General features: G+C 43.9%; 2 protein-coding genes across 3 annotated transcripts in view; one reads left to right on the forward strand and one right to left on the reverse strand.

Moving 5' to 3' along the window:
- Nucleotides 1-928: 928 nt before the first annotated feature.
- barx1 (BARX homeobox 1) lies at nucleotides 929-4,983 on the reverse strand. Its single transcript, XM_020482290.2, has 4 exons — nucleotides 3,771-4,983; nucleotides 2,165-2,456; nucleotides 1,787-1,871; nucleotides 929-1,618 (listed from the first exon to the last, which is right to left on the reverse strand). The coding sequence occupies exons 1-4, from the start codon at nucleotides 3,976-3,978 to the stop codon at nucleotides 1,451-1,453; spliced, it is 753 nt and encodes a 250-aa protein (XP_020337879.1). The 5' UTR covers nucleotides 3,979-4,983; the 3' UTR covers nucleotides 929-1,450.
- A 6,966-nt stretch (nucleotides 4,984-11,949) lies between these two features.
- The window catches only part of LOC109885879 (protein tyrosine phosphatase domain-containing protein 1), a 105,826-nt gene continuing 91,314 nt past the window's right edge, over nucleotides 11,950-26,461 (forward strand). Inside the window, exons 1-2 of one of the 2 annotated variants that reach the window (XM_031825874.1) lie at nucleotides 11,950-12,164; nucleotides 25,516-25,605. In XM_031825874.1, the coding sequence (XP_031681734.1) occupies nucleotides 25,524-25,605 (82 nt within the window). In that variant the 5' untranslated portion in view covers nucleotides 11,950-12,164; nucleotides 25,516-25,523. The remainder of the gene's footprint in view (nucleotides 12,165-25,515; nucleotides 25,606-26,461) is intronic. The other variant, XM_031825873.1, reaches the window with a different exon arrangement.

Raw genomic sequence — 26,461 nt, forward strand, 5'->3', positions numbered from 1 at the left:
CATAACTGTCCTGAAAACCCTATGGAATGAAAACTCCACAAGAAAATATATAGGCCAGCAAGTGGCATGGTTTTCAGCGGTTGAATTAAATCTATTCAGTGTGAGCAAGAGAACCACGTAAGAGAACCACGCCTGCAAAGCCAATTACACACCTTCATAAGGTATGTCTGAATACCAACTACTGAGAAATGGGTAGGAAAGGCATACATTTCCTAAGTCTGAATCGGGCCCATTGGGAATATGAGAGAGAGAGGATACTATTCGGTTGTATTGAAAAACGGCATATGTCGTAGAGCGTTCTTCACGCATACCCTGCACTATGGTAACACCATTGTTGAAAGAGAATTACAATGCACTCCGAGTCTAAAGGCCAGCATTTAGTTGAGATGTAATTTAACCAGAAGGGTTATTTGTTTCCTAATTAAACAGGTGTGATTAGATAGTTATGTTTGCAATATTTGCAACGGGACAGTATCATGTGCAATTGTAGTGGCGACACTAATTGCTAGACTATTGGATTTGCCCCTAGGCCGAGAATCTTCACATTGAAGAACCGAGAAGTTGCCTCTGATGTAATGGCGTTAGACTATACTTAAATTACCCTAAAGTAATATTATTGAACGTTCCTCTTTCGTTTTGGTCGTCATATTTAGTTTTCGTTCAACTCAACCCAGAGCTCCATATCATGCAGAATTGTGCGTAATGTTAGGACTACCTACCAAGAAATTGTAGCACTGGTAAAATGTTACAAGTAAACGATTTACACCACAGCGCTGGAATATAAACTATATGTGTCGGTGAATGGAAATGCTTTGGGGGTAAAATTACCTCCCAGCTGCCAACAACATCAACATTCTCATGTGATTGCAGGAAATAGCAAATTTGGTCTAATTTCCTTTCAATATAAAAAAATAAAATAACGATTAAGTGTAAGTGAAAAAATATTTAATTACATCCAACAATGTCCTTATAATAAAAACATAGCCTAATAAAACATGTAAATATGCTAAACAAAAGCAGAACAGAAGACATATGTGTAAAGTGGGTCATTTGAATGGAGGCAATGAAAGAGTGCACCTACTGCTCGATGTGTGTCCCTCCCTCCCTCCCTCCGCAACCGCTCCATATAACGGTTAGTTCGGCGTGACGCGGATGGAAGCATAGGTATTGACAACACATTGATTACGAAAGAAGATGTGACAATAGCATACAAAAAGTAACCTCGTCCCAAGGAGGAAGTGTCTGGAGGACGATACTAGTAATAGAAATAGAGTTCCGCCTCTCCTACGGGAGGCCAACATCAGTCTCTCTATGTAAGTGCCAAAAATATCGAAGTCAAGGGCAAGGCACTTCGATTCAACCGTCGACCACCATTACGCATCCCAGAGGCTGTATGAACGTCTGGTGAACGTCTTCAGAGAGTTGTCAGTTAGTCGGAGCACCAACATTATTATTCCTCTTGGTTAGTGTCTGAATGTGACGAGGTGGAACCGTCCGACTGACGGTCGACGTCTCCAGACCTCTCCTGCTCCGAAAGCTGCTCGCTCGACGGGATGGAATTCTTCTTAGGACGGCCTTTTGGTTTGGTTGGAGATTCCAATCCTCCTCCTTGTAGGACCTGTACAGTAGAAACAATTCAAGTTTTAAAACGACAAAACATAATCTACAATTAAACTGTTTAGGCCTACCATAAAATCATGTTAATGGACAAGCAAACGAATATTATTATTTATCAAAATCACTCGCCTCCTTGTCATATTGTTCATAATAAGAAATAAGAACATACTATTTTCTTCCATTTCATTCGTCTGTTCTGGTACCAGGTCTTGACTTGTAGTTGACTCAGATCCAGAGACTCAGCCAGATCTATTCTGTATGGGGACAAAGTGGCGATTACAGACATTTTCTTTCATTTCAATCCAATTTCACATCTTGCACTAAACAACATTTGAGTCAATATCTAAAATGTTAAGATATATATTACATTGGTGTCAATATCTTGCATTCGTGTCATCCGTCTTAGAGAGAGAATTGACTGATTGTAGGCCTATGTTATTGTGTTGTGTTGTATATCTGACTAATTTGCGAGTCACTTTTACCCACAGCAATAATAGCCCCCTGGGGATAAATAAGGTTAATTGAATGGTTTCATTTATTTAAATACCTGTCTGGTGTTGAAAGGTACTTCTGTTTCTCAAATCTTTTCTCCAAGCCCATTAGCTGTAGCTCAGTGAAGACCGTTCTGCTCCGGCGGCCTTTCTTGGTCTTGCTGTTGCCGTCTCCGCCGTGCTCCAGCTTGCTCCGGAGGTGGAGGTCCAACGGGAGGTGGTGGGAAGCTGAGCCGCCGTGGAGCCCCGGAGCCCCGGATAGGAGAGCGGAGCCTAACGGTGATCCCAGTGAGCAGGAGAGTGGCGACATCGGGAACTTCAGCATACCCGATTGGTCTGCCTTCAAAACTGTAAATCAAACAATTTCACGTATAAATGTGATTATTCCCCATTGAACTCCTACACGAAAATAATACATTTAACAACGGCTATAGGCTACACACTTGGCTATTTTCTTAATTGATTCTACGTGATGATGACACATTTTCTAGTAAAATATAGGTTAAAATAAATACAGTAACATTTTATTCTATAATTATAAGAACAATTATTATTTTATGAGTTATTATGATAGTATTTAAGTAGTAGTATAGTACTAGTAGTGATACATATGTATTGTCGTTTTTATTAGGTCTATTAGACGAGACATAGACCTACTACAAATAATCATTATTTAATTGTTGAATGTAATTGTAATTTTTTGATTATTATCATGCTTATAATAGTTTATTATATTGGAATTAATAACAATTAAATGCTAAATTCAGTCAATGTCAGGAAATGTAGAAATGTAATAACTTGGTTGAAATATTGATAAGCAAAACTATTATGCATATACTTCATGAAATGTTTGAATTTGTCTGTTTTTCCCTCCACCAATACAATTTCCCTGAGCCAAATTCATATGGCCCATGACTGCTGATATGCAAAACATAGTGGTATTCGATAAACAAGGCCTCGTTTTACAAATTGTATGGCCAATCAATGTAAACAGCTTTAACAAAATGCTAATACTATGGTAATTGTACATAGACATGAGCCCAATACCCTGTAGAGACCTGGCTGCGTCAAGAAGAAGAAGGCCCGCATCGTCTTTTCTGAAGTTTGGTGACCCATTGTGACCATTCGCTCCATGAGTGGAAATATTCACAAATGAATCAGACTTGTCTATACATTTCGATAGACTACAGTTTAAATGACAATATATAGAACCCTTGTTGAAAGTCCAAAGGAATTGGAATCTTGTTTTTCCCCAAAAAGTATGTTGAATATTGAGCTATGTCACGCACTACAACGCACTTTTGTCGATTACTTAAAAGGAACCCGTTGGCAAGCCTGCCCTATTGCCTAGGTTTCGACATATATATTTTTTTTATATAATCTAGATTGTGCACTTTGTATAAGAAAATAATACGAAGGAAACGAATGTAAATCATATGCAAATATGTTTTAAATCAATGTTTTACGCTCGCCATTTAGGACAATTAGGTTTATGACAGAACGAGTTGTTTTGAGTGGAAAACCATAAGCAGTCCCCAAGAGAAGACTAACAAAGACTAATAGAAAATACAATATAATAATTTGAGTCATTTTGAATACAAAGTTGAGTAGGCTACAGCTCCCCTCTAAAAACAAGCTAGTACCAAAAGCATCGCAGTTTACCCAGGTGATTGTGGTATGGCCGCGCCGAGAGCAGAGCTTGTACTCCGAACTTGAGTAGCTCCCCTGCCGGGGTAGACACCTTATGGTCCGGGTGGTCGGTGAGAATCTCTTCGATCATAAAGCTTCGGTAGCGGTGTGAGTGGGAGCGGTGATCGGGGTGAACCTCCGGGGGATAATAGTGAGCCCCCAAGTCCAAGGGATGCTGCATGGTTCAGTTCAGCACGCGGGAAAGGCGGAGCGCAATAAAAGCTTCACTGTTTCTTCCTCCTTGGGTTTAGCCTCTCTCTACCGTAGAGACAGGCATTCACATTAACAATACGTCTTTCCTTATTCTAGAACACGGGGAGAGAAGAAGACACTCTGATGAAGGAAATTAATAACATCCTGAAATGGACACTGAAGTAAATAACAGTCCTTTGCTGTTGCAGAATCCGATGCGTCCTCTTCTTCTATTCGCCTTAGACGTAAACTTCTCCAACCGTTTCTTTGCTGCTGAATCCCAATTTTGCTTTCGAATTCAGTATGGAACCAAACGTCCAAAACGTTTCATCAACACGTTTAATTTCCGGCCAATATCGAGAAGCCTAATGAAGCGTACCCCTGTTTACACCAGTAGACTAGCATCACTGTGTTTATGGATTGAGGAAGATATGCAGTTGAAGGTTTATAAGAGTACGCTCTCTATGCCCCTCCTCTCTTCAGACCAGCCAGTCTCTCAGACCCAGAGGAAGGAAACATCGATTAACATGAATTTGCATGCTAAAATAATTCTTTAAACAAATTACGAAATTTGGTTAGGCCAAATTAGCCTACCTCCCTACTCTGAGGAAGAAAGAGAGCGAGAGATAGAAGGATTTATTGTGCACAATGTTGAAGGAAAGGAATGCTCGTCCATTTGAAGGGCCCATGGCGTATATACGTCTTTGAAATGCATTTACAATGAATGTTCCATTTTTTAGGGGTAGAAAGTAAACATTTTGATCAAATAAATATAAAAATATATATGTTGGAATCTATTTATAGACATGCAATTCAGTCACACACCCAAATACATCAACAAATCAGGTGTGTCGAAATATGCTCTGATGGCCAGAGGAGCATCAATCTCTTTGTGTGGTTCAATAAGATGAATCCCTCACTCTACCACTACCTCACTCTACCACTCTACCTCTGCCTCACTCTACCATTACCTCACTCTACCACTACCTCACTCTACCACTACCTCACTCTACCACTACCTCACTATACCACTGCCTCACTCTACCACTCTACCACTGCCTCACTCTACCACTCTACCTCTGCCTCACTCTACCACTCTACCTCTGCCTCACTCTACCACTACCTCACTCTACCCCTACCTCACTCTACCACTACCTCACTCTACCACTGCCTCACTCTACCACTCTACCACTGCCTCACTCTACCACTCTACCACTGCCTCACTCTACCACTCTACCACTGCCTCACTCTACCACTCTACCTCTGCCTCACTCTACCACTCTACCTCTGCCTCACTCTACCACTACCTCACTCTACCCCTACCTCCCTCTACCACTACCTCACTCTACCACTGCCTCACTCTACCACTCTACCACTGCCTCACTCTACCACTACCTCACTCTATCACTACCTCACTCTACCACTCTACCACTGCTTCACACTACCACACTATACCACTCTACCACTACCTGACTCTACCACTCTACCACTGCCTCACTCTACCACTACCACACTATACCACTCTACCACTACCTCACTCTACCACTCTACCACTACCTCACTCTACCACTCTACCACTGCCTCACTCTACCACTACCACACTATACCACTCTACCACTACCTCACTCTACCACTACCTCACTCTACCACTCTACCACTGCCTCACTCTACCACTACCACACTATACCACTCTACCACTACCTCACTCTACCACTACCTCACTCTATCACTACCTCACTCTACCACTCTACCACTGCCTCACTCTACCACTGCCTCACTCTACCACTACCACACTATACCACTCTACCACTACCTCACTCTACCACTCTACCACTGCCTCACTCTACCACTACCACACTATACCACTCTACCACTACCTCACTCTACCACTCTACCACTACCTCACTCTACCACTCTACCACTGCCTCACTCTACCACTACCACACTATACCACTCTACCACTACCTCACTCTACCACTACCTCACTCTACCACTACCTCACTCTACCACTCTACCACTGCCTCACTCTACCACTACCTCACTCTACCACTCTACCACTACCTCACTCTACCACTACCTCACTCTACCACTGCCTCACTCTACCACTACCTCACTCTACCACTCTACCACTGTCTCACTCTACCACTACCACACTATACCACTCTACCACTACCTCACTCTACCACTACCTCACTCTACCACTGCCTCACTCTACCACTCTACCACTGCCTCACTCTACCACTACCACACTATACCACTCTACCACTACCTCACTCTACCACTACCTCACTCTACCACTCTACCACTACCTCACTCTACCACTCTACCACTACCTCACTCTACTACTCTACCACTGCCTCACTCTACCACTACCACACGATACCACTCTACCACTACCTCACTCTACCACTACCTCACTCTACCACTCTACCACTGCCTCACTCTACCACTACCACACTATACCACTCTACCACTACCTCACTCTACCACTCTACCACTGCCTCACTCTACCACTACCACACTCTACCACTACCTCACTCTACCACTACCTCACTCTACCACTCTACCACTACCTCACTCTACCACTACCACACTCTACCACTCTACCACTATCTCACTCTACCACCACCTCACTCTACCACTGCCTCACTCTACCACTACCACACTATACCACTCTACCACTACCTCAATCTACCACTACCTGACTCTACCACTACCTCACTCTACCTCTACCTCACTCTACCTCTACCTCACTCTACTACTACCTCACTCTACCACACTATACCACTACCACACTATACCACTCGACCACTACCTCACTCTTCCACTACCACACTATACCACTCTACCAAATCAAATCAAATCAAATGTATTTATATAGCCATTTATCTAGCCCTTCGTACATCAGCTGATATCTCAAAGTGCTGTACAGAAACCCAGCCTAAAACCCCAAACAGCAAGCAATGCAGGTGTAGAAGCACGGTGGCTAGGAAAAACTCCCTAGTAAGGCCAAAACCTAGGAAGAAACCTAGAGAGGAACCAGGCTATGTGGGGTGGTCAGTCCTCTTCTGGCTGTGCCGGGTGGAGATTATAACAGAACATGGCCAATATGTTCAAATGTTCATAAATGACCAGCATGGTCAAATAATAATAATCACAGGCAGAACAGTTGGAACTGGAGCAGCAGCACGGCCAGGTGGACTGGGGACAGCAAGGAATCATAATTTCAGGTAGTTCTGAGGCATGGTCCTAGGGCTCAGGTCCTCCGAGGGAGAGAAAGAAAGAGAGAAAGAGAGAATTAGAGAGCACACTTAAATTCACACAGGACACCGGATAGGACTGGAGAAGTACTCCAGATATAACAAACTGACCCACTACCTCACTCTACCACTGCCTCACTCTACCACTACCATACTATACCACTCTACCACTACCTCACTCTACCACTACCTCACTCTACCACTAACTCACTCTACCACTACCACACTATACCACTACCACACTATACCACTACCTCACTCTACCACTGCCTCACTCTACCACCACCTCACTCTACCACTGCCTCACTCTACCGCCACCTCACTCTACCACTACCTCACTCTACCACTACCTCACTCTACCACTACCACACTATACCACTACCTCACTCTACCACTACCACACTATACCACTACCACACGATACCACTACCACATTATACCACTCTACCACTACCTCACTCTACCACTACCTCACTCTACCACTACCTCACTCTACCACTATCTCACTCTACCACTACCTCACTATACCACTGCCTCACTCTACCACTGCCTCACTCTACCACTACCTCACTCTACCACTACCACACTATACCACTCTACCACTACCTCACTCTACCACTACCTCACTCTACCACTACCACACTATACCACTACCACACTATACCACTGCCTCATTCACCACTACCTCACTATACCACTACCTCTCTCTACCACTACCACACTCTACCACTACCACACTATACCACTCTACCACTACTTCACTCTACCATTACCTCACTCTACCACTACCTCACTCTACCACTACCTCACTCTACCACTACTTCACTCTACCACTACCTCACTCTACCACTACCTCACTCTACCACTGCCTCATTCACCACTACCTCACTATACCACTACCTCACTCTACCTCACTCTACCACTACCACACTATACCACTACCTCACTATACCACTCTACCACTGCCTCACTCTAATACTACATACATACATACATACATACATACATACATACATACATACATACATACATACATACATACATACATACATACATACATACATACATACATACATACATACATACATATATACATACATACATACATACATACATACATACATACATACATACATACATACATACATACATACATACATACATACATACATACATACATACATACATACATATATGTACTGTATTTACAATGAGCTACAAAAGAATTGGGGCGGTGACCCATTTGTTGTTGTTTTGCCTCTGTTTTCCAGCACTTTGGATTTTAAATTATACAATGACTATGAGGTTAAAGTGCAGACTACTTTAATTTGAGGGTATTTTCATCCATATCAGGTGAACCGTTTAGAAATTACAGCTCTTTTTGTACATAATCCCCCCATTTTGGGGACCAAAACTATTCGGGACACATTCACTTATATGTGTATTAAAGTAGTCAGACGGTTGTATTTGATGCCAAGTTCATAGCACGCAAACATGGTGGATGCATTTGCTGTTTGTTTTGGTTGTGTTTCAGATTATGTCGTGACCAATAGAAATTCATGATAAATAATGTATTGTGTCATTTTGGAGTCACTTTTATGGTAAATAAGAGTCGAATATATTTCTAAACGTTTCTACATTAATGTGGATGCTACCATGATTACGTATAATCCTGAATGAATATTGAATAATGATGAGTGAGAAAGTTACAGATGCACAAATATCATTCCCCCAAGATATGCTAACCCCACCCCAATAAAAATACAGGGTTAGCATATCTTGGGGTAACTTTCTCTGTAACTTTCTCACTCGTTATTCATGATTAATTCAAGGATTATTCGTAATCATGGTAGCATTCACTAAATGTAATCGAAAATGTAATTTACGTAATCCCCAAAAGTTATTATTTATCACGAGGGCCATAAACAATAACTAGTAATGCTGCATAATCCATGAAAGGTTCAAATCTCACTTTTCGGGTGAAAATAGTTACACATTGCTGAGGTCTAGTCACTTCTGACGAAACAAGCTCAAGTACGCAGTACGAATACGATACAAGTGTGACATTTTTTATAAGATGTAACAAATTAAAAATACACTTTATGAATAAGGCTTGAAATGACTGATAAGCTTTCTAAATATTGCATAATCAAATTATAAAACGACTAAGTATAAGATTTCACTGTCCTTATAACGGAAAAATACATATTAGAAAATGTCTACCTCCATTGCTGTGGACTTCTCACAGAGCTCTAGCTTGGCTTTCTGAAGTCGTTAGGAACTCGCCTTTCATCTCAACTGAATATTGCCTGTCTATGAGAAACAGAAATTGATTGTTTAAAATCTATGAATTATTTTAGAATAATGGCTATAAATTGATCTCTGAATGTGTTACTGTGATGAAACCACTCTTTGTTGCTGAGCTACGATGTAACGATAGTAGGCATGTGCTTTGTCAGTGGCTGTAATTTACGGTGCATTCCGTAAGTATTCAGACCTCTTTACTTTTTCCACATTTTGCAATGTTACAGCCTTATTCTAAAATGGATTACAATGTTTTCCCCCCTCATCAATCTACACACAATACCCCATAATGATGAAGCACAAACAGATTTTTAGAAATGTTTGCAAATGTATATATATATTTTTACTGAAATATCACATTTCTTGGGTATGACAGCCTCGAGTCTTCTTGGGTATGACGCTACAAGCTTGGCACACCTGTATTTTCGGAGTTTCTCCCATTCGTCTCTGCAGATCCTCTCAAACTCTATAAGGTTGGATGAGGAGCGTTGCTGCACAGCTATTTTCAGGTCTCTCCAGAGATGTTCAGGCTGGGCCACACAAAAGCATTCAAAGACTTGTCCTGAAGCCACTCCTGCTTTGTCTTGTCTGTGTGCTTAGGGTTGTTGTCCTTTATCAATACACACAGTCACTACAAAGATACATGCGTCCTTCTTAACTCAGTTGGAAAGGAAGCTAATGGTTACTTTAAAACAGTTACAGAGTTTAATAGCTCTTATAGGAGAAAACTGAGGATGGATCAAAACATTGTCTTACTCCACAATACTAACCTAATTGACAGAGTGAAAAGAAGGAAGCCTGTTCAGAATAAAAGTATTCCAATACATGCATACTGTTTGCAACACATCAAAAATGTAGCAAAGCAATTCACGTATTGTCCTTAATAGAAAGTGTTATGTTTATGGGATGGAGCTGAGCACAGGCAAAATCCTAGAGGAAAACCAGGTTCAGTTTGCTTTCCACCAGACACTAGGAGATGAATTCACCTCTCAGCAGGACAATAACTTAAGGCCAAATCTACACTGGAGTTGCTCACCAAGAAGACAGTGAATGTTCCTGAGTGGCTGAGTTACAGATTTGACTTAAATCTACTTCAAAATCCATGGCAAGACCTGAAAATGGTTGTCTAGCAATGATCAACAACCAGTTTGACAGAGCTTGGAGAATTTTGAAAAGAATAATGAGCAAATATTGCACAGTCCAGGTGTGGAAAGCTCTTAGAGACTTACCCAGAAAGACTCACCGCTGTAATCGCTGCCAAAGGGGATTCTACAAAGTATTGACTCAGGGGTGTGAATAATTATGTAAATGTGATATTTCTGTATTTAAATTTTAATAAACTTGTAAAATATATATATATATATGTATATATGTTTTCACGTAGTCATTTTGGGGTATTATGTGTAGATGGATGAGAAAAAATAAACATTTAATCCATTTTGAATTCAGACTGTAACAACAAAATCAAGGGGCATTGAAGTCAAGGGGAATGAAAATCTCGACAATGGCCTTTGTTATTGCTATTTTATTGTCTTATGTCCTTTTTTCATTAGCAAATGTCTTACTTTTTAAATTCTGCATTGTTGGGAAACGACTAGTAAGTAAGCATTTCACTGCATTGCAAGTCTACACCTGTTGCATTCAGCATTTCACTGCAGTGCAAGTCTACACCTGTTGCATTCAGCATTTCACTGCAGTGCAAGTCTACACCTGTTGTATTCAGCATTTCACTGCAGTGCAAGTCTACACCTGTTGCATTCAGCATTTCACTGCAGTGCAAGTCTACACCTGTTGTATTAAGCATTTCACTGCAGTGCAAGTCTACACCTGTTGTATTCAGCATTTCACTGCAGTGCAAGTCTACACCTGTTATATTCGGTGCATGTGGCAAATACATTGTATTTTCTATGATATGAATTAGGTCTGTCTGTTCCATTTTGGTGTTGGTTATATTTTCCAAATTATTTTATTTGTTATGTCCTGATATTACAGAATGTGACATGTATTGTACATTGATAATTAAATTATAGAAAAGTATTTATTGTAATGGCAATAATTATTGTTAGTTTAATTGACGAGATACCCTACTATTTCCAAGTTTGTTTAATATTTTCCATTCTATACCTGTTTGAGGTGCATTTTGGATTATTCCAGGGATAAGGTCAATGGGGCAGGTGTTAGGTTTGGGGGAAATCCAATACAACACATATCTGAGTACCACTCTCTATATTTTCAAGTGAACAAGTCAATAGCAAAAACATTGCCAGGAAGAGTAAAGAATTCGAGCCGTCTAGTTTGAAATCCCTTTTAGCGCAGCGCCGAAATGCAGGCATCCTGGAACGCATCCTACTACTGAAGCGGGGCGTGGTCATATGATACTGAAACAGCCAATGAGCACAGCACTTTTCATTTGACAACATGTCAGGTTGCTATCTAGTTAGCTAGCCTGCAGGATAAATTCATTCACAATGGACAGAAATAAATAGATACAGCTTATTTAACAGCGGTTAAGAAGATATGGTGTTGCAACGTGAACGATTGTCTTGCTTTTAGCTGAGTTCGCTTCAGTCAAAAGTCATCGAAAGCAGCACAATCAAAAGAGAAGACTAAGGTATTTGCATTTCATTGTTAGCCGTTAGATAGTTAAATGCTAAAACATTAGCTGTTAGCGATTGAGGATGTAACTAGCTAGCTAACTCTGATAAAAAAAACGGTGGGTAGCTAAAGTTACTTATGATCAATCAATCAAACAAATATTAGCTAGCTAGCTGATCCCAGACGGTTACTCGTTTGTTTTGTCGTGTCCAGCTAGCTAGTTAATAGCATGAAGCCTATCCTCCCCAGAACAAAAGCAATCATGCCTAACAGTGGATGAACAGAGTATGGAAGCAGATGGCTAGCTGTTTTCTGCCTTTTGAATGTCAGTTGATCTTTTCATGAACCAGACCAGTAGGCTGTGACTTTCATATGAATAGTAGCTAGCCAATCATGAACAGATTCGACCTACTTCAAAGCATTGTATTGAAACAATACCATGGATTGACTGTATTGCCATAGGTAGTGGCATAGACTGGCACAGTCACTAAGGGCTATCAGCTCAAAGGCTGTTGATGCTCAATGCAGTCAAGGGATCCACCAGTGGGCTATTTTATTTTACAAGACCAGTTTTGACAGTCATACCAGACCTACTTAGCTGGCACAATGACTGTATTCAAGATTCTACTCTGACCTTTTTTATTTTACAAGGAGCATGTGTGCGCTTAAGTAGAACAATTTTAGGAGCACAATGAAAAATGAGATAGAAATCCATTTTATTTGTTGTAATGGTGCAAGCATGAAGGTCATGAAACGACGCTCAGTGTATTCTCCACTCAGGGGCTGCTGTACAGGGAAGTAATCATTCAATTACCATCTGGGTGATGTTTTTCTTGGCACACTGGTGCTCCTAAATTAAAAATCCTGGTCGCACACAATATTTAGGCGCTTATGCAAGTAAAATGGTGGCACTGTAGAGCGCTTGAATTGAATCTCACCAATCCTTTAGAGACCCCAACAGACGTGTGGGAGAGACCGAGCTCAGACAGAGCATGCTTATTTATTAACAAGCCCAGTGGGTGATGACTAGTACCACTCACTGCACAATATCCTACGCACTGAGAGAGTCATCCTCTCCTCTGTCTCTCTCTCCTCTGTCTCTCTCTCCTCTCTCTCTGTCTTTCTTGCTCTTACTCTCTGGCTCTCTCTTTCTCTCTCTCTCTCTCTCTTTCTCTCTCTCGTCTTGGGATACTACATCCAGTGAGTGTAGTTGTACCTCACCTCTCAGTCTTAACATCAGGTAATGTATAAACTGAAGGACAGTCTTTCTCTCCTCTCTCTCTGTGCTGTTGGCAGCATTGTGCAGGTGAGTGGGAGGGAGGAGAATGTGTATAGCCCTGTAGAGAACAGGGTGGTGATTGTACCAGCGTCAGATTCCAATGTGACATCAGCCTGACGTCAGCAGCTGATTGAATTTCTATATTCCCTATATAGTGCACTACTTTAGACCAGGGCACTATTCCCTATATAGTACACTACTTCAGACCAGGGCCCTATTCCCTATGTAGTGCACTACGGGGGATAGGGTGCCATTTGGGATGCTGCCTATGGAATTGTGGAAGTGGCCTAGTTGGCTGGTTTGAGCTGCTGTCTCACTATGTCTCTGCTGGATCTGTCAGTCAGTGTACATTACAATGAATGTAAATTAGTGGAGAAAACGCTAGTCTACACCCACACACCGGTCTGTGTTCCCAACATGAATTAACCAGATGCTATCAGATGAATGTTGAAACAATACTAACTGAACCTATTCAACCCTTTGGCCTGCACCGGTTTGATGTTTTCTTTTACTAAAACAAGAGTTTCTATTGGTCCGTCAGGTGACTACGACCCAGAGTTGGTCCGTCAGGTGACTCTGACCCGGGGTTGGTCCGTCAGGTGACTCTGACCCGGGGTTGGTCCGTCAGGTGACTACGACCCGGGGTTGGTCCGTCAGGTGACTACGACCCGGGGTTGGTCCGTCAGGTGACCACGACCCGGGGTTGGTCCGTCAGGCGACCACGACCCGGGGTTGGTCCGTCAGGCGACCACGACCCGGGGTTGGTCCGTCAGGCGACCACGACCCGGGGTTGGTCCGTCAGGCGACCACGACCCGGGGTTGGTCCGTCAGGCGACCACGACCCGGGGTTGGTCCGTCAGGTGAAATGTGTCTTGATTGTAGTCTGGGTCTAACTAGTTCTGGCTGTTTGAGATGAATTAATACAGAAAGAAAAGCAGTGTCCTAAATGGAACCATTTTCCCTATTTAAAGTAGTGCACTAAATAAGGATGAAGGCAGAGGAACAGGTGTTTCACCCACAATGATCAGCACTGCAAGTGATAAGGCCTATTAGTAGTGTGTGTGTGTGTGTAAGGGGTGGGTGGGTGGTATCCAGATGTTTATACCATTTCTGTACCATACCTGGGGGAAAACACACTTCCGGTAATTGTTTGTTTTATGACTCACACAACCGTTTAGGCAACAGAGATCTTGATCCTGGAGGGGATTGAATGTTTCTGCTGTATACCTCGTTTCTGACTTGTGGCCAGCCTCAACTGGCTACATCCAGCCTCAACAGACTTTTCAGCCATCCCGTGAACAGGAGGTCTCTAGGACAGGTAACCAAAGCTCTGTCCTGGTATCTGTCTGACCAGGAGGTCTCTAGGACAGGTAACCAAAGCTCTGTCCTGGTATCTGTCTGAACAGGAGGTCTCTAGGACAGGTAACCAACGCTCTGTCCTGGTATCTGTCTGAACAGGTCGTCATTTTCCAGGATGCAGGGGTTTCGGCTTGGTCTTGACTTCCCTTCTTGACCTCGTCTATGACAACTTGCATCTCCTTGTCAGTGGCTTGAGCATCTGCAGTCTCTGACCAATCAGCTGGAAGGTTGGATAGTCTCACTCCTTATACAGGCAGCAGCTATCGAGTCAGGTGGTGAGAGAGACCAGGTCAAAGGAATCAGGTACAGTGTTGGGCTTTCCCTTCCTGTGGACCACATTGAAGTCAGTCTTGCAGCCGGATTGACCCATCTGGGGTGCCATTTTCTGTAACAAACCTGAGTAAACCACACAACCTTGTCAGAAATTAAGATTAGGAAACGTGTTCAGTGCAATGGTGTATTGACAGGAAAAAACAAATGGGGCTCAGCATAAAAACAACAAAATAATAATTCAATGATCAACAACAAATGAGTCAACATCACTGTTAGAAAGCTAAGTCCTACCAGCACCTCTGGTTGAACCTTTCAGTCCTGGTATGAAATTCCAAGTCCAAAGTTATCCAAAGAAATAAGGCTGAAAAAAGCCAACAAAAAGGAAACTCCAACGGAATCCAGATGCAAAATAAATATTCCAACAGAAAAGGTCAAGGTCCAAGTGAAGAGGATGTCTGAACAATTCAATGTCTATATTACCAGTAAAACAGAGGTTTGGCAAGAAAATAGGCCTAAAATCCCTCTTAACACACAGCAAGAACATGCTAGCTTCCCCCCACAATGGACTAGCACACAGAAAATACATGCTAGCTTCCTTCCACAATGGACTAGCACACAGCAAGAACATGGTAGCTTCCCCCCACAATGGACTAGCACACAGAAAGAACATGCTAGCTTCCCTCCACAATGGACTAGCAATGGACTAGCACACAGCAAGAACATGCTAGCTTCCCTCCACAATGGACTAGCACACAGAAAGAACATGCTAGCTTCCCTCCACAATGGACTAGCACACAGAAAGAACATGCTAGCTTCCCTCCACAATGGACTAGCACACAGAAAGAACATGCCAGCTTCCCTCCACAATGGACTAGCACACAGAAAGAACATGCCGGCTTCCCTCCACAATGGACTAGCACACAGAAAGAACATGCCGGCTTCCCTCCACAATGGACTAGCACACAGAAAGAACATGCTAGCTTCCCTCCACAATGGACTAGCACACAGAAAGAACATGCCGGCTTCCCTCCACAATGGACTAGCACACAGAAAGAACATGCTAGCTTCCCTCCACAATGGACTAGCACACAGAAAGAACATGCTAGCTTCCTTCCACAATGGACTAGCACACAGCAAGAACATGCTAGCTTCCTTCCACAATGGACTAGCACACAGCAAGAACATGCTAGCTTCCCCCCACAATGGACTAGCACACAGAAAGAACATGCTAGCTTCCCTCCACAATGGACTAGCAATGGACTAGCACACAGCAAGAACATGCTAGCTTCCCTCCACAATGGACTAGCACACAGAAAGAACATGCCAGCTTCCCTCCACAATGGACTAGCAATGGACTAGCACACAGCAAGAACATGCTAGCTTCCCTCCACAATGGACTAGCACACAGAAAGAACATGCTAGCTTCCCTCCACAATGGACTAGCACACAGAAAGAACATGCTAGCTTCCCTCCACAATGGACTAGCACACAGAAAGAACATGCCAGCTTCCCTCCACAATGGACTAGCACACAGAAAGAACATGCCGGCTTCCCTCCACAATGGACTAGCACACAGAAAGAACATGCCGGCTTCCCTCCACAATGGACTAGCACACAGAAAGAACATGCTAGCTTCCCTCCACAATGGACTAGCACACAGAAAGAACATGCCGGCTTCCCTCCACAATGGACTAGCACACAGAAAGAACATGCTAGCTTCCCTCCACAATGGACTAGCACACAGAAAGAACATGCTAGCTTCCTTCCACAATGGACTAGCACACAGCAAGAACATGCTAGCTTCCTTCCACAATGGACTAGCACACAGCAAGAACATGCTAGCTTCCCCCCACAATGGACTAGCACACAGAAAGAACATGCTAGCTTCCCTCCACAATGGACTAGCAATGGACTAGCACACAGCAAGAACATGCTAGCTTCCCTCCACAATGGACTAGCACACAGAAAGAACATGCCAGCTTCCCTCCACAATGGACTAGCACACAGAAAGAACATGCTAGCTTCCCCCCACAATGGACTAGCACACAGAAAGAACATGCTAGCTTCCCTCCACAATGGACTAGCACACAGAAAGAACATGCTAGCTTCCCTCCACAATGGACTAGCACACAGAAAGAACATGCCAGCTTCCCTCCACAATGGACTAGCACACAGAAAGAACATGCCGGCTTCCCTCCACAATGGACTAGCACACAGAAAGAACATGCCGGCTTCCCTCCACAATGGACTAGCACACAGAAAGAACATGCTAGCTTCCCTCCACAATGGACTAGCACACAGAACATGCTAGCTTCCTTCCACAATGGACTAGCACACAGCAAGAACATGCTAGCTTCCCCCCACAATTGACTAGCACACAGAAAGAACATGCTAGCTTCCCTCCACGATGGACTCGCACACAGAAAGAACATGCTAGCTTTTTTGTCCCATGACCCCATTTTAATATTTGAAAATGTAATTATAGCTTATGTTTGTACGTAGTCCATCTGTAAATAGCCCACTCAATCTCAATCAAGAAGAAATCCAGCCCAGTCACGGACCAGGATGTCTTGCTCCCAGGCAGACTAAATAACTTTTTTGCCCGCTTTGAGGACAATACAGTGCCACTGACACGGCCTGCAACGAAAACATGCGGACTCTCCTTCACTGCAGCCGAGGTGAGTAAGACATTTAAACGTGTTAACCCTCGCAAGGCTGCAGGCCCAGACGGCATCCCCAGCCGTGCCCTTAGAGCATGCGCAGACCAGCTGGCCGGTGTGTTTACGGACTTATTCAATCAATCCCTATACCAGTCTGCTGTTCCCACATGCTTCAAGAGGGCCACCATTGTTCCTGTTCCCGAGAAAGCTAGGGTAACTGAGCTAAACGACTACCCGTAGCACTCTCTTCCGTCATCATGAAGTGCTTTGAGAGACTAGTCAAGGACCATATCACCTCCACCCTACCTGACACCCTAGACCCACTCCAATTTGCTTACCGCCCAAATAGGTCCACAGACGATGCAATCTCAACCACACTGCACACTGCCCTAACCCATCTGGACAAGAGGAATACCTATGTGAGAATGCTGTTCATCGACTACAGCTCGGCATTCAACACCATAGTACCCTCCAAGCTCATCATCAAGCTCGAGACCCTGGGTCTCGACCCCGCCCTGTGCAACTGGGTACTGGACTTCCTGACGGGCCGCCCCCAGGTGGTAGGCAACAACATCTCCACCCCGCTGATCCTCAACACTGGGGCCCCACAAGGGTGCGTTCTGAGCCCTCTCCTGTACTCCCTGTTCACCCACGACTGCGTGGCCACGCACGCCTCCAACTCAATCATCAAGTTGGACACTCTTGACCCAAACTGCTACAGACCTATATCTATCCTACCGTGCCTTTCTAAGGTCTTCGAAAGCCAAGTCAACAAACAGATTACCGACCATTTCGAATCTCACCATACCTTCTCTGCTATGCAATCTGGTTTCAGAGCTGGTCATGGGTGCACCTCAGCCACGCTGACCTCTGGCAGTCTCTATGGGGGTGCCACAGGGTTCAATTCTTGGACCGACTCTCTTCTCTGTATACATCAATGAGGTCGCTCTTGCTGCTGGTGAGTCCCTGATCCACCTCTACGCAGACGACACCATTCTGTATACTTCCGGCCCTTCTTTGGACAATGTGTTAACAACCCTCCAGGCAAGCTTCAATGCCATACAACTCTCCTTCTGTGGCCTCCAATTGCTCTTAAATACAAGTAAAACTAAATGCATGCTCTTCAACCGATCGCTACCTGCACCTACCCGCCTGTCCAACATCACTACTCTGGACGGCTCTGACTTAGAATACGTGGACAACTACAAATACTTAGGTGTCTGGTTAGACTGTAAACTCTCCTTCCAGACCCATATCAAACATCTCCAATCCAAAGGTAAATCTAGAATTGGCTTCCTATTTCGCAACAAAGCATCCTTCACTCATGCTGCCAAACATACCCTTGTAAAACTGACCATCCTACCAATCCTCGACTTTGGCGATGTCATTTACAAAATAGCCTCCAATACCCTACTCAACAAATTGGATGCAGTCTATCACAGTGCAATCCGTTTTATCACCAAAGCCCCATATACTACCCACCATTGCGACCTGTACGCTCTCGTTGGCTGGCCCTCGCTTCATACTCGTCACCAAACCCACAAACCCACATGTCATCTACAAGACACTGCTAGGTAAAGTCCCCCCTTATCTCGCTGGTCACCATAGCATCTCCCACCTGTAGCACACGCTCCAGCAGGTATATCTCTCTAGTCACCCCCAAAACCAATTCTTTCTTTGGCCGCCTCTCCTTCCAGTTCTCTGCTGCCAATGACTGGAACGAACTACAAAAATCTCTGAAACTGGAAACACTTATCTCCCTCACTAGCTTTAAACACCAATTGTCAGAGCAGCTCACAGATTACTGCACCTGTACATAGCCCACCTATAATTTAGCCCAAACAACTACCTCTTTCCCAACTGTATTTAATTTTAATGAATTAATTTATTTTGCTCCTTTGCACCCCATTATTTTTATTTCTACTTTGCACATTCTTCCATTGCAAAACTACCATTCCAGTGTTTTACTTGCTATATTGTATTTACTTTGCCACCATGGCCTTTTTTGCCTTTACCTCCCTTCTCACCTCATTTGCTCACATTGTATATAGACTTGTTTATACTGTATTATTGACTGTATGTTTGTTTTACTCCATGTGTAACTCTGTGTCGTTTTATCTGTCGAACTGCTTTGCTTTATCTTGGCCAGGTCGCAATTAGTAAATGAGAACTTGTTCTCAACTTGCCTACCTGGTTAAATAAAGGTAAATAAATAAATACGTTTGCGGACGACACAACAGTGGTAGGCTTGATTACCAACAACGACGAGACGGCCTACAGGGAGGAGGTGAGGGCCCTCGGAGTGTGGTGTCAGGAAAATAACCTCACACTCAACGTCAACAAAACTAAGGAGATGATTGTGGACTTCAGGAAACAGCAGAGGGAACACCCCCCTATCCACATCGATGGAACAGTAGTGGAGAGGGTAGCAAGTTTTAAGTTCCTCGGCATACACATCACAGACAAACTGAATTGGTCCACTCACACAGACAGCAGCAGCAGCAGCGCCTCTTCAACCTCAGGAGGCTGAAGAAATTCGGCTTGTCACCAAAAGCACTCACAAACTTCTACAGATGCAAAATATAGAGCATCCTGTCGGGCTGTATCACCGCCTGGTACGGCAACTGCTCCGCCCACAACCGTAAGGCTCTCCAGAGGGTAGTGAGGTCTGCACAACGCATCACCGGGGGCAAACTACCTGCCCTCCAGGACACCTACACCACCCGATGTTACAGGAAGGCCATAAAGATCATCAAGGACAACAACCACCCGAGCCACTGCCTGTTCACCCCGCTATCATCCAGAAGGCGAGGTCAGTACAGGTGCATCAAAGCTGGGACCGAGAGACTGAAAAACAGCTTCTATCTCAAGGCCATCAGACTGTTAAACAGCCACCACTAACATTGAGTGGCTGCTGCCAACACACTGACTCAACTCCAGCCACTTTAATAATGGGAATTGATGGGAAATGATGTAAAATATATCACTAGCCACTTTAAACAATGCTACCTAATATAATGTTACATACCCTACATTATTTATCTCGTATGCATACGTATATACTGTACTCTATATCATCGACTGCATCCTTATGTAATACATGTATCACTAGCCACTTTAACTATGCCACTTTGTTTACATACTCATCTCATATGTATATACTGTACTCGATACCATCTACTGTATCTTGCCTATGCTGCTCTGTACCATCACTCATTCATATATCCTTATGTACATATTCTTTATCCCCTTACACTGTGTATAAGACAGTTTTGGAATTGTTAGTTAGATTACTTGTTGGTTATTACTGCATTGTCGGAACTAGAAGCACAAGCATTTCGCTACACTCGCATTAACATCTGCTAACCATGTGTATGTGACAAATAACATTTGATTTGATTTAATATATATATTTTTTTGTAGGACATTACATTGGAGGATAAAAATAGTAATAAGTGAAGTATGAGTTAGGCTTAGAATCATTATGCTTTTTTCAAAGTGCTTCTTGTTTTGTTTCATAGGAATCTTAGATCCCTCCTCGTGGAGAAGTCTGCCTAGGAGCAGAGCTGTCTTAAATGGGTGCTGATAGATCCCTCCTCGTGGAGAAGTCTGCCTAGGAGCAGAGCTGTGTTAAATGGGTGCTGACAGATCCCTCCTTGTGGAGAAGTCTGCCTAGGAGCAGAGCTGTGTTAAATGGGTGCTGATAGATCCCTCCTCGTGGAGAAGTCTGCCTAGGACCAGAGCTGTGTTAAATGGGTGCTGATAGATCCCTCCTCGTGGAGAAGTCTGCCTAGGAGCAGAGCTGTGTTAAATGGGTGCTGATAGATCCCTCCTCGTGGAGAAGTCTGCCTAGGAGCAGAGCTGTGTTAAATGGGTGCTGATAGATCCCTCCTCGTGGAGAAGTCTGCCTAGGAGCAGAGCTGTGTTAAATGGGTGCTGATAGATCCCTCCTCGTGGAGAAGTCTGCCTAGGACCAGAGCTGTGTTAAATGGGTGCTGATAGATCCCTCCTCATGGAGGAAGTCTTCCTAGGAGCAGAGCTGTGTTAAATGGGTGCTGATAGATCCCTCCTCATGGAGGAAGTCTGCCTAGGAGCAGAGCTGTGTTAAATGGGTGCTGATAGATCCCTCCTCATGGAGGAAGTCTGCCTAGGACCAGAGCTGTGTTAAATGGGTGCTGATAGATCCCTCCTCGTGGAGGATGTCTGCCTAGGACCAGAGCTGTGTTAAATGGGTGCTGATAGATCCCTGGAGCTGTGTAACATGATGAGTAGGGAGCTAACACCACAGCCAGACAGCTCTAGTAATGAATCAGGAAGTGGGCAGACGGCTCTAGTAATGAATCAGGAAGTGGACAGATGGCTCTAGTAATGAATCAGGAAGTGGGCAGACGGCTCTAGTAATGAATCAGGAAGTGGACAGACTGCTCTAGTAATGAATCAGGAAGTGGACAGACGGCTCTAGTAATGAATCAGGAAGTGGAGCTGTGTGACATGATGAGTAGGAAGCTAACAACACAGCCAGACAGCTCTAGTAATGAATCAGGAAGTGGAGCTGTGTGACATGATGAGTAGGGAGCTAACAACACAGCCAGACAGCTCTAGTAATGAGTCAGGAAGTGGACAGACAGCTCTAGTAATGAATCAGGAAGTGGACAGACAGCTCTAGTAATGAATCAGGAAGTGGACAGACAGCTCTAGTAATGAATCAGGAAGTGGAGCTGTGTTCAACATGATGAGCAGGGAGCTAACAACACAGCCAGACAGCTCTAGTAATGAATCAGGAAGTGGACAGACTGCTCTAGTAATGAATCAGGAAGTGGGTAGACGGCTCTAGTAATGAATCAGGAAGTGGGCAGACGGCTCTAGTAATGAATCAGGAAGTGGAGCTGTGTGACATGATGAGTAGGGAGCTAACAACACAGCCAGACAGCTCTAGTAATGAATCAGGATGTGGACAGACAGCTCTAGTAATGAATCAGGAAGTGGAGCTGTGTGACATGATGAGTAGGGAGCTAACAACACAGCCAGACAGCTCTAGTAATGAATCAGGAAGTGGACAGACGGCTCTAGTAATGAATCAGGAAGTGGACAGACGGCTCTAGTAATGAATCAGAAAGTGGACAGACGGCTCTAGTAATGAATCAGAAAGTGGACAGACGGCTCTAGTAATGAATCAGGAAGTGGACAGACGGCTCTAGTAATGAATCAGGAAGTGGACAGACGGCTCTAGTAATGAATCAGGAAGTGGACAGACGGCTCTAGTAATGAATCAGGAAGTGGACAGCAGGCTCTAGTAATGATTCAGGAAGTGGAGCTGTGTGACATGATGAGTAGGGAGCTAACAACACAGCCAGACAGCTCTAGTAATGAATCAGGAAGTGGACAGACAGTTCTAGTAATGAATCAGGAAGTGGACAGACAGTTCTAGTAATGAATCAGGAAGTGGAGCTGTGTTCAACATGTTAGCTCCCTGCTCATCAACACAGCCAGACGGCTCTAGTAATGAATCAGGAAGTGGACAGACGGCTCTAGTAATGAATCAGGAAGTGGACAGACGGCTCTAGTAATGAATCAGGAAGTGGACAGACGGCTCTAGTAATGAATCAGGAAGTGGACAGACGGCTCTAGTAATGAATCCGGTAGTGGACAGACGGCTCTAGTAATGAATCAGGAAGTGGACAGACGGCTCTAGTAATGAATCAGGAAGTGGACAGACGGCTCTAGTAATGAATCAGGAAGTGGACAGACGGCTCTAGTAATGAATCAGGAAGTGGACAGACGGCTCTAGTAATGAATCAGGAAGTGGACAGACGGCTCTAGTAATGAATCAGGAAGTGGACAGACGGCTCTAGTAATGAATCAGGAAGTGGACAGACGGCTCTAGTAATGAATCAGGAAGTGGAGCAGGCTCTTTGCTCTTCGTGCTATAAAGGGGCTGATACAGAGTTGATCCTCTCGATCACCTGAGACACATTTGAATGAAGTACCAAAGATTCTAGTATCAAACCGTAAATAAAAAATATATATATGTTTCGGTATACTGTGCAACGTTATGCAAAAAATAATTAAAATCCAGACAGAAAATATTTACACAAGAAGCAATCTAATATCACACAGTCAAACTCTCAGTCGTTTAGTTAAGTTCACCATTCTGCAATTCTCACTGTTAATAAACATTGCACGCGCATTTCAACACAACGGTTGATGGATGGGCTTGGTTGGGTTTTGGAGTTGGGCCTGTTTTCACAACCTGGGCATTTGTGTGGCTGTCATTTTGAGGTCCTTGCTGCAGGGGTGGGGGTCCTGATCTGGGTTGGATTATGTAGGGTGTTTGTGTGCCTGTCTGTCTGTCTGTCTCGCTGTCTCTCTGCCTCAGGCTCTGTCTCTCTGTCTTAGCCTCACCTGTGTGTGTTTCTGTTCGTTAGTGTTACCTGTCTCTCTGTCTCAGCCTCACCTGTGTGTGTTTCTGTTCGTTAGTGTTACCTGTCTCTCTGTCTCAGCCTCACCTGTGTGTGTTTCTGTTCGTTAGTGTTACCTGTCTCTCTGTCTCAGCCTCACCTGTGTGTGTTTCTGTTCGTTAGTGTTACCGGTCTCTCTGTCTCAGCCTCACCTGTGTGTGTTTCTGTTCGTTAGTGTTACCTGTCTCAGCCTCACCTGTGTGTGTTTCTGTTCGTTAGTGTTACCTGTCTCTCTGTCTCAGCCTCACCTGTGTGTGTTTCTGTTCGTTAGTGTTACCTGTCTCTCTGTCTCAGCCTCACCTGTGTGTGTTTCTGTTCGTTAGTGTTACCTGTCTCTCTGTCTCAGCCTCACCTGTGTGTGTTTCTGTTCGTTAGTGTTACCGGTCTCTCTGTCTCAGCCTCACCTGTGTGTGTTTCTGTTCGTTAGTGTTACCTGTCTCTCTGTCTCAGCCTCACCTGTGTGTGTTTCTGTTCGTTAGTGTTACCGGTCTCTCTGTCTCAGCCTCACCTGTGTGTGTTTCTGTTCGTTAGTGTTACCTGTCTCAGCCTCACCTGTGTGTGTTTCTGTTCGTTAGTGTTACCTGTCTCTCTGTCTCAGCCTCACCTGTGTGTGTTTCTGTTCGTTAGTGTTACCTGTCTCAGCCTCACCTGTGTGTGTTTCTGTTCGTTAGTGTTACCTGTCTCTCTGTCTCAGCCTCACCTGTGTGTGTTTCTGTTCGTTAGTGTTACCTGTCTCTCTGTCTCAGCCTCACCTGTGTGTGTTTCTGTTCGTTAGTGTTACCTGTCTCTCTGTCTCAGCCTCACCTGTGTGTGTTTCTGTTCGTTAGTGTTACCGGTCTCTCTGTCTCAGCCTCACCTGTGTGTGTTTTTGTTCGTTAGTGTTACCTGTCTCTCTGTCTCAGCCTCACCTGTGTGTGTTTCTGTTCGTTAGTGTTACCGGTCTCTCTGTCTCAGCCTCACCTGTGTGTGTTTCTGTTCGTTAGTGTTACCTGTCTCTCTGTCTCAGCCTCACCTGTGTGTGTTTCTGTTCGTTAGTGTTACCTGTCTCTCTGTCTCAGCCTCACCTGTGTGTGTTTCTGTTCGTTAGTGTTACCGGTCTCTCTGTCTCAGCCTCACCTGTGTGTGTTTCTGTTCGTTAGTGTTACCTGTCTCTCTGTCTCAGCCTCACCTGTGTGTGTTTCTGTTCGTTAGTGTTACCTGTCTCTCTGTCTTAGCCTCACCTGTGTGTGTTTCTGTTCGTTAGTGTTACCTGTCTCTCTGTCTCAGCCTCACCTGTGTGTGTTTCTGTCCGTTAGTGTTACCTGTCTCTGTTACAGCATGTTACCTCTGTTCTTCCAGAGTGTGCCATGGCGGCTGGTGTTAGCCTGCTGACTGATGTGCCCTACTCTTCCTCTGGGGACCTCAACACAGGCAACAGCATGAACACAGGTAGGTGTTACTATTCTACAGTAGTAATGTGTCTATCGTGTACACTTTTTGTTGTTACTCCATGTGTTATTTCATAGTTTTGATGTCTTCAATTTTGAAAAATGAAGAAAAACCCTGGAATGAGTAGTTGTTCTAAAAGTTATGTTAAGTTACCCAAGTTTTACCTGGGTGGAGAGGAAACCCTAGGAATCTCAAGGGTTAACCAATTCTGTGAACAGGTTAGGCAATTCAACATCAAAGTTAGAAAAGATGGACGTTTATGAATGTAGAGATCTATGGGTCTTTAGTGAAGTCCAGCCAACCAATAGATACAGCATGCAGTGATGAGTATAAAAACTGTCACCTGTAACAAAACGAAGGGCACTATGGGAGATGGCATCCAAAGGTTTAAGAGTGGTACAGTAGCAGCTGCACTTTGATTAATAATATCCCCATTACAAAGAACAGGTGAAAGGTTGACTGAATAATCTGCTTCATATTGTTGAGAGAAAGGCACAATCTGTTTCTGTAGAAAAAGACACCTTTAACCAAAACGTTTACATCCCTGCTAGTATTTAATCCTTTGTCAAGATAATCCATCCACCTGACATGTGTGGTATATCAAGAAGCTGATTAAACAGGAGTATTTCCCTATTGTGGGGAAAAACTCAGTCTGATAGGCTGGGGAGCCAGGCTCAGCCAATGCTATCCCAGTCATCTGAAATCCATAGATTAGGGCCTAATTAATTTATTTCAGTTGACTGATTTCCTTATATGAACTGTAACTCAGTAACGTCTTTGAAATGGTTGCGTTTAGATTTTTCTTCAGTATATACAGTGCCTTGCGAAAGTATTCGGCCCCCTTGAACTTTGCGAC

This window comes from Oncorhynchus kisutch, linkage group LG5 (assembly GCF_002021735.2).
Source record: "Oncorhynchus kisutch isolate 150728-3 linkage group LG5, Okis_V2, whole genome shotgun sequence".
Taxonomy (NCBI): domain Eukaryota; kingdom Metazoa; phylum Chordata; class Actinopteri; order Salmoniformes; family Salmonidae; genus Oncorhynchus; species Oncorhynchus kisutch.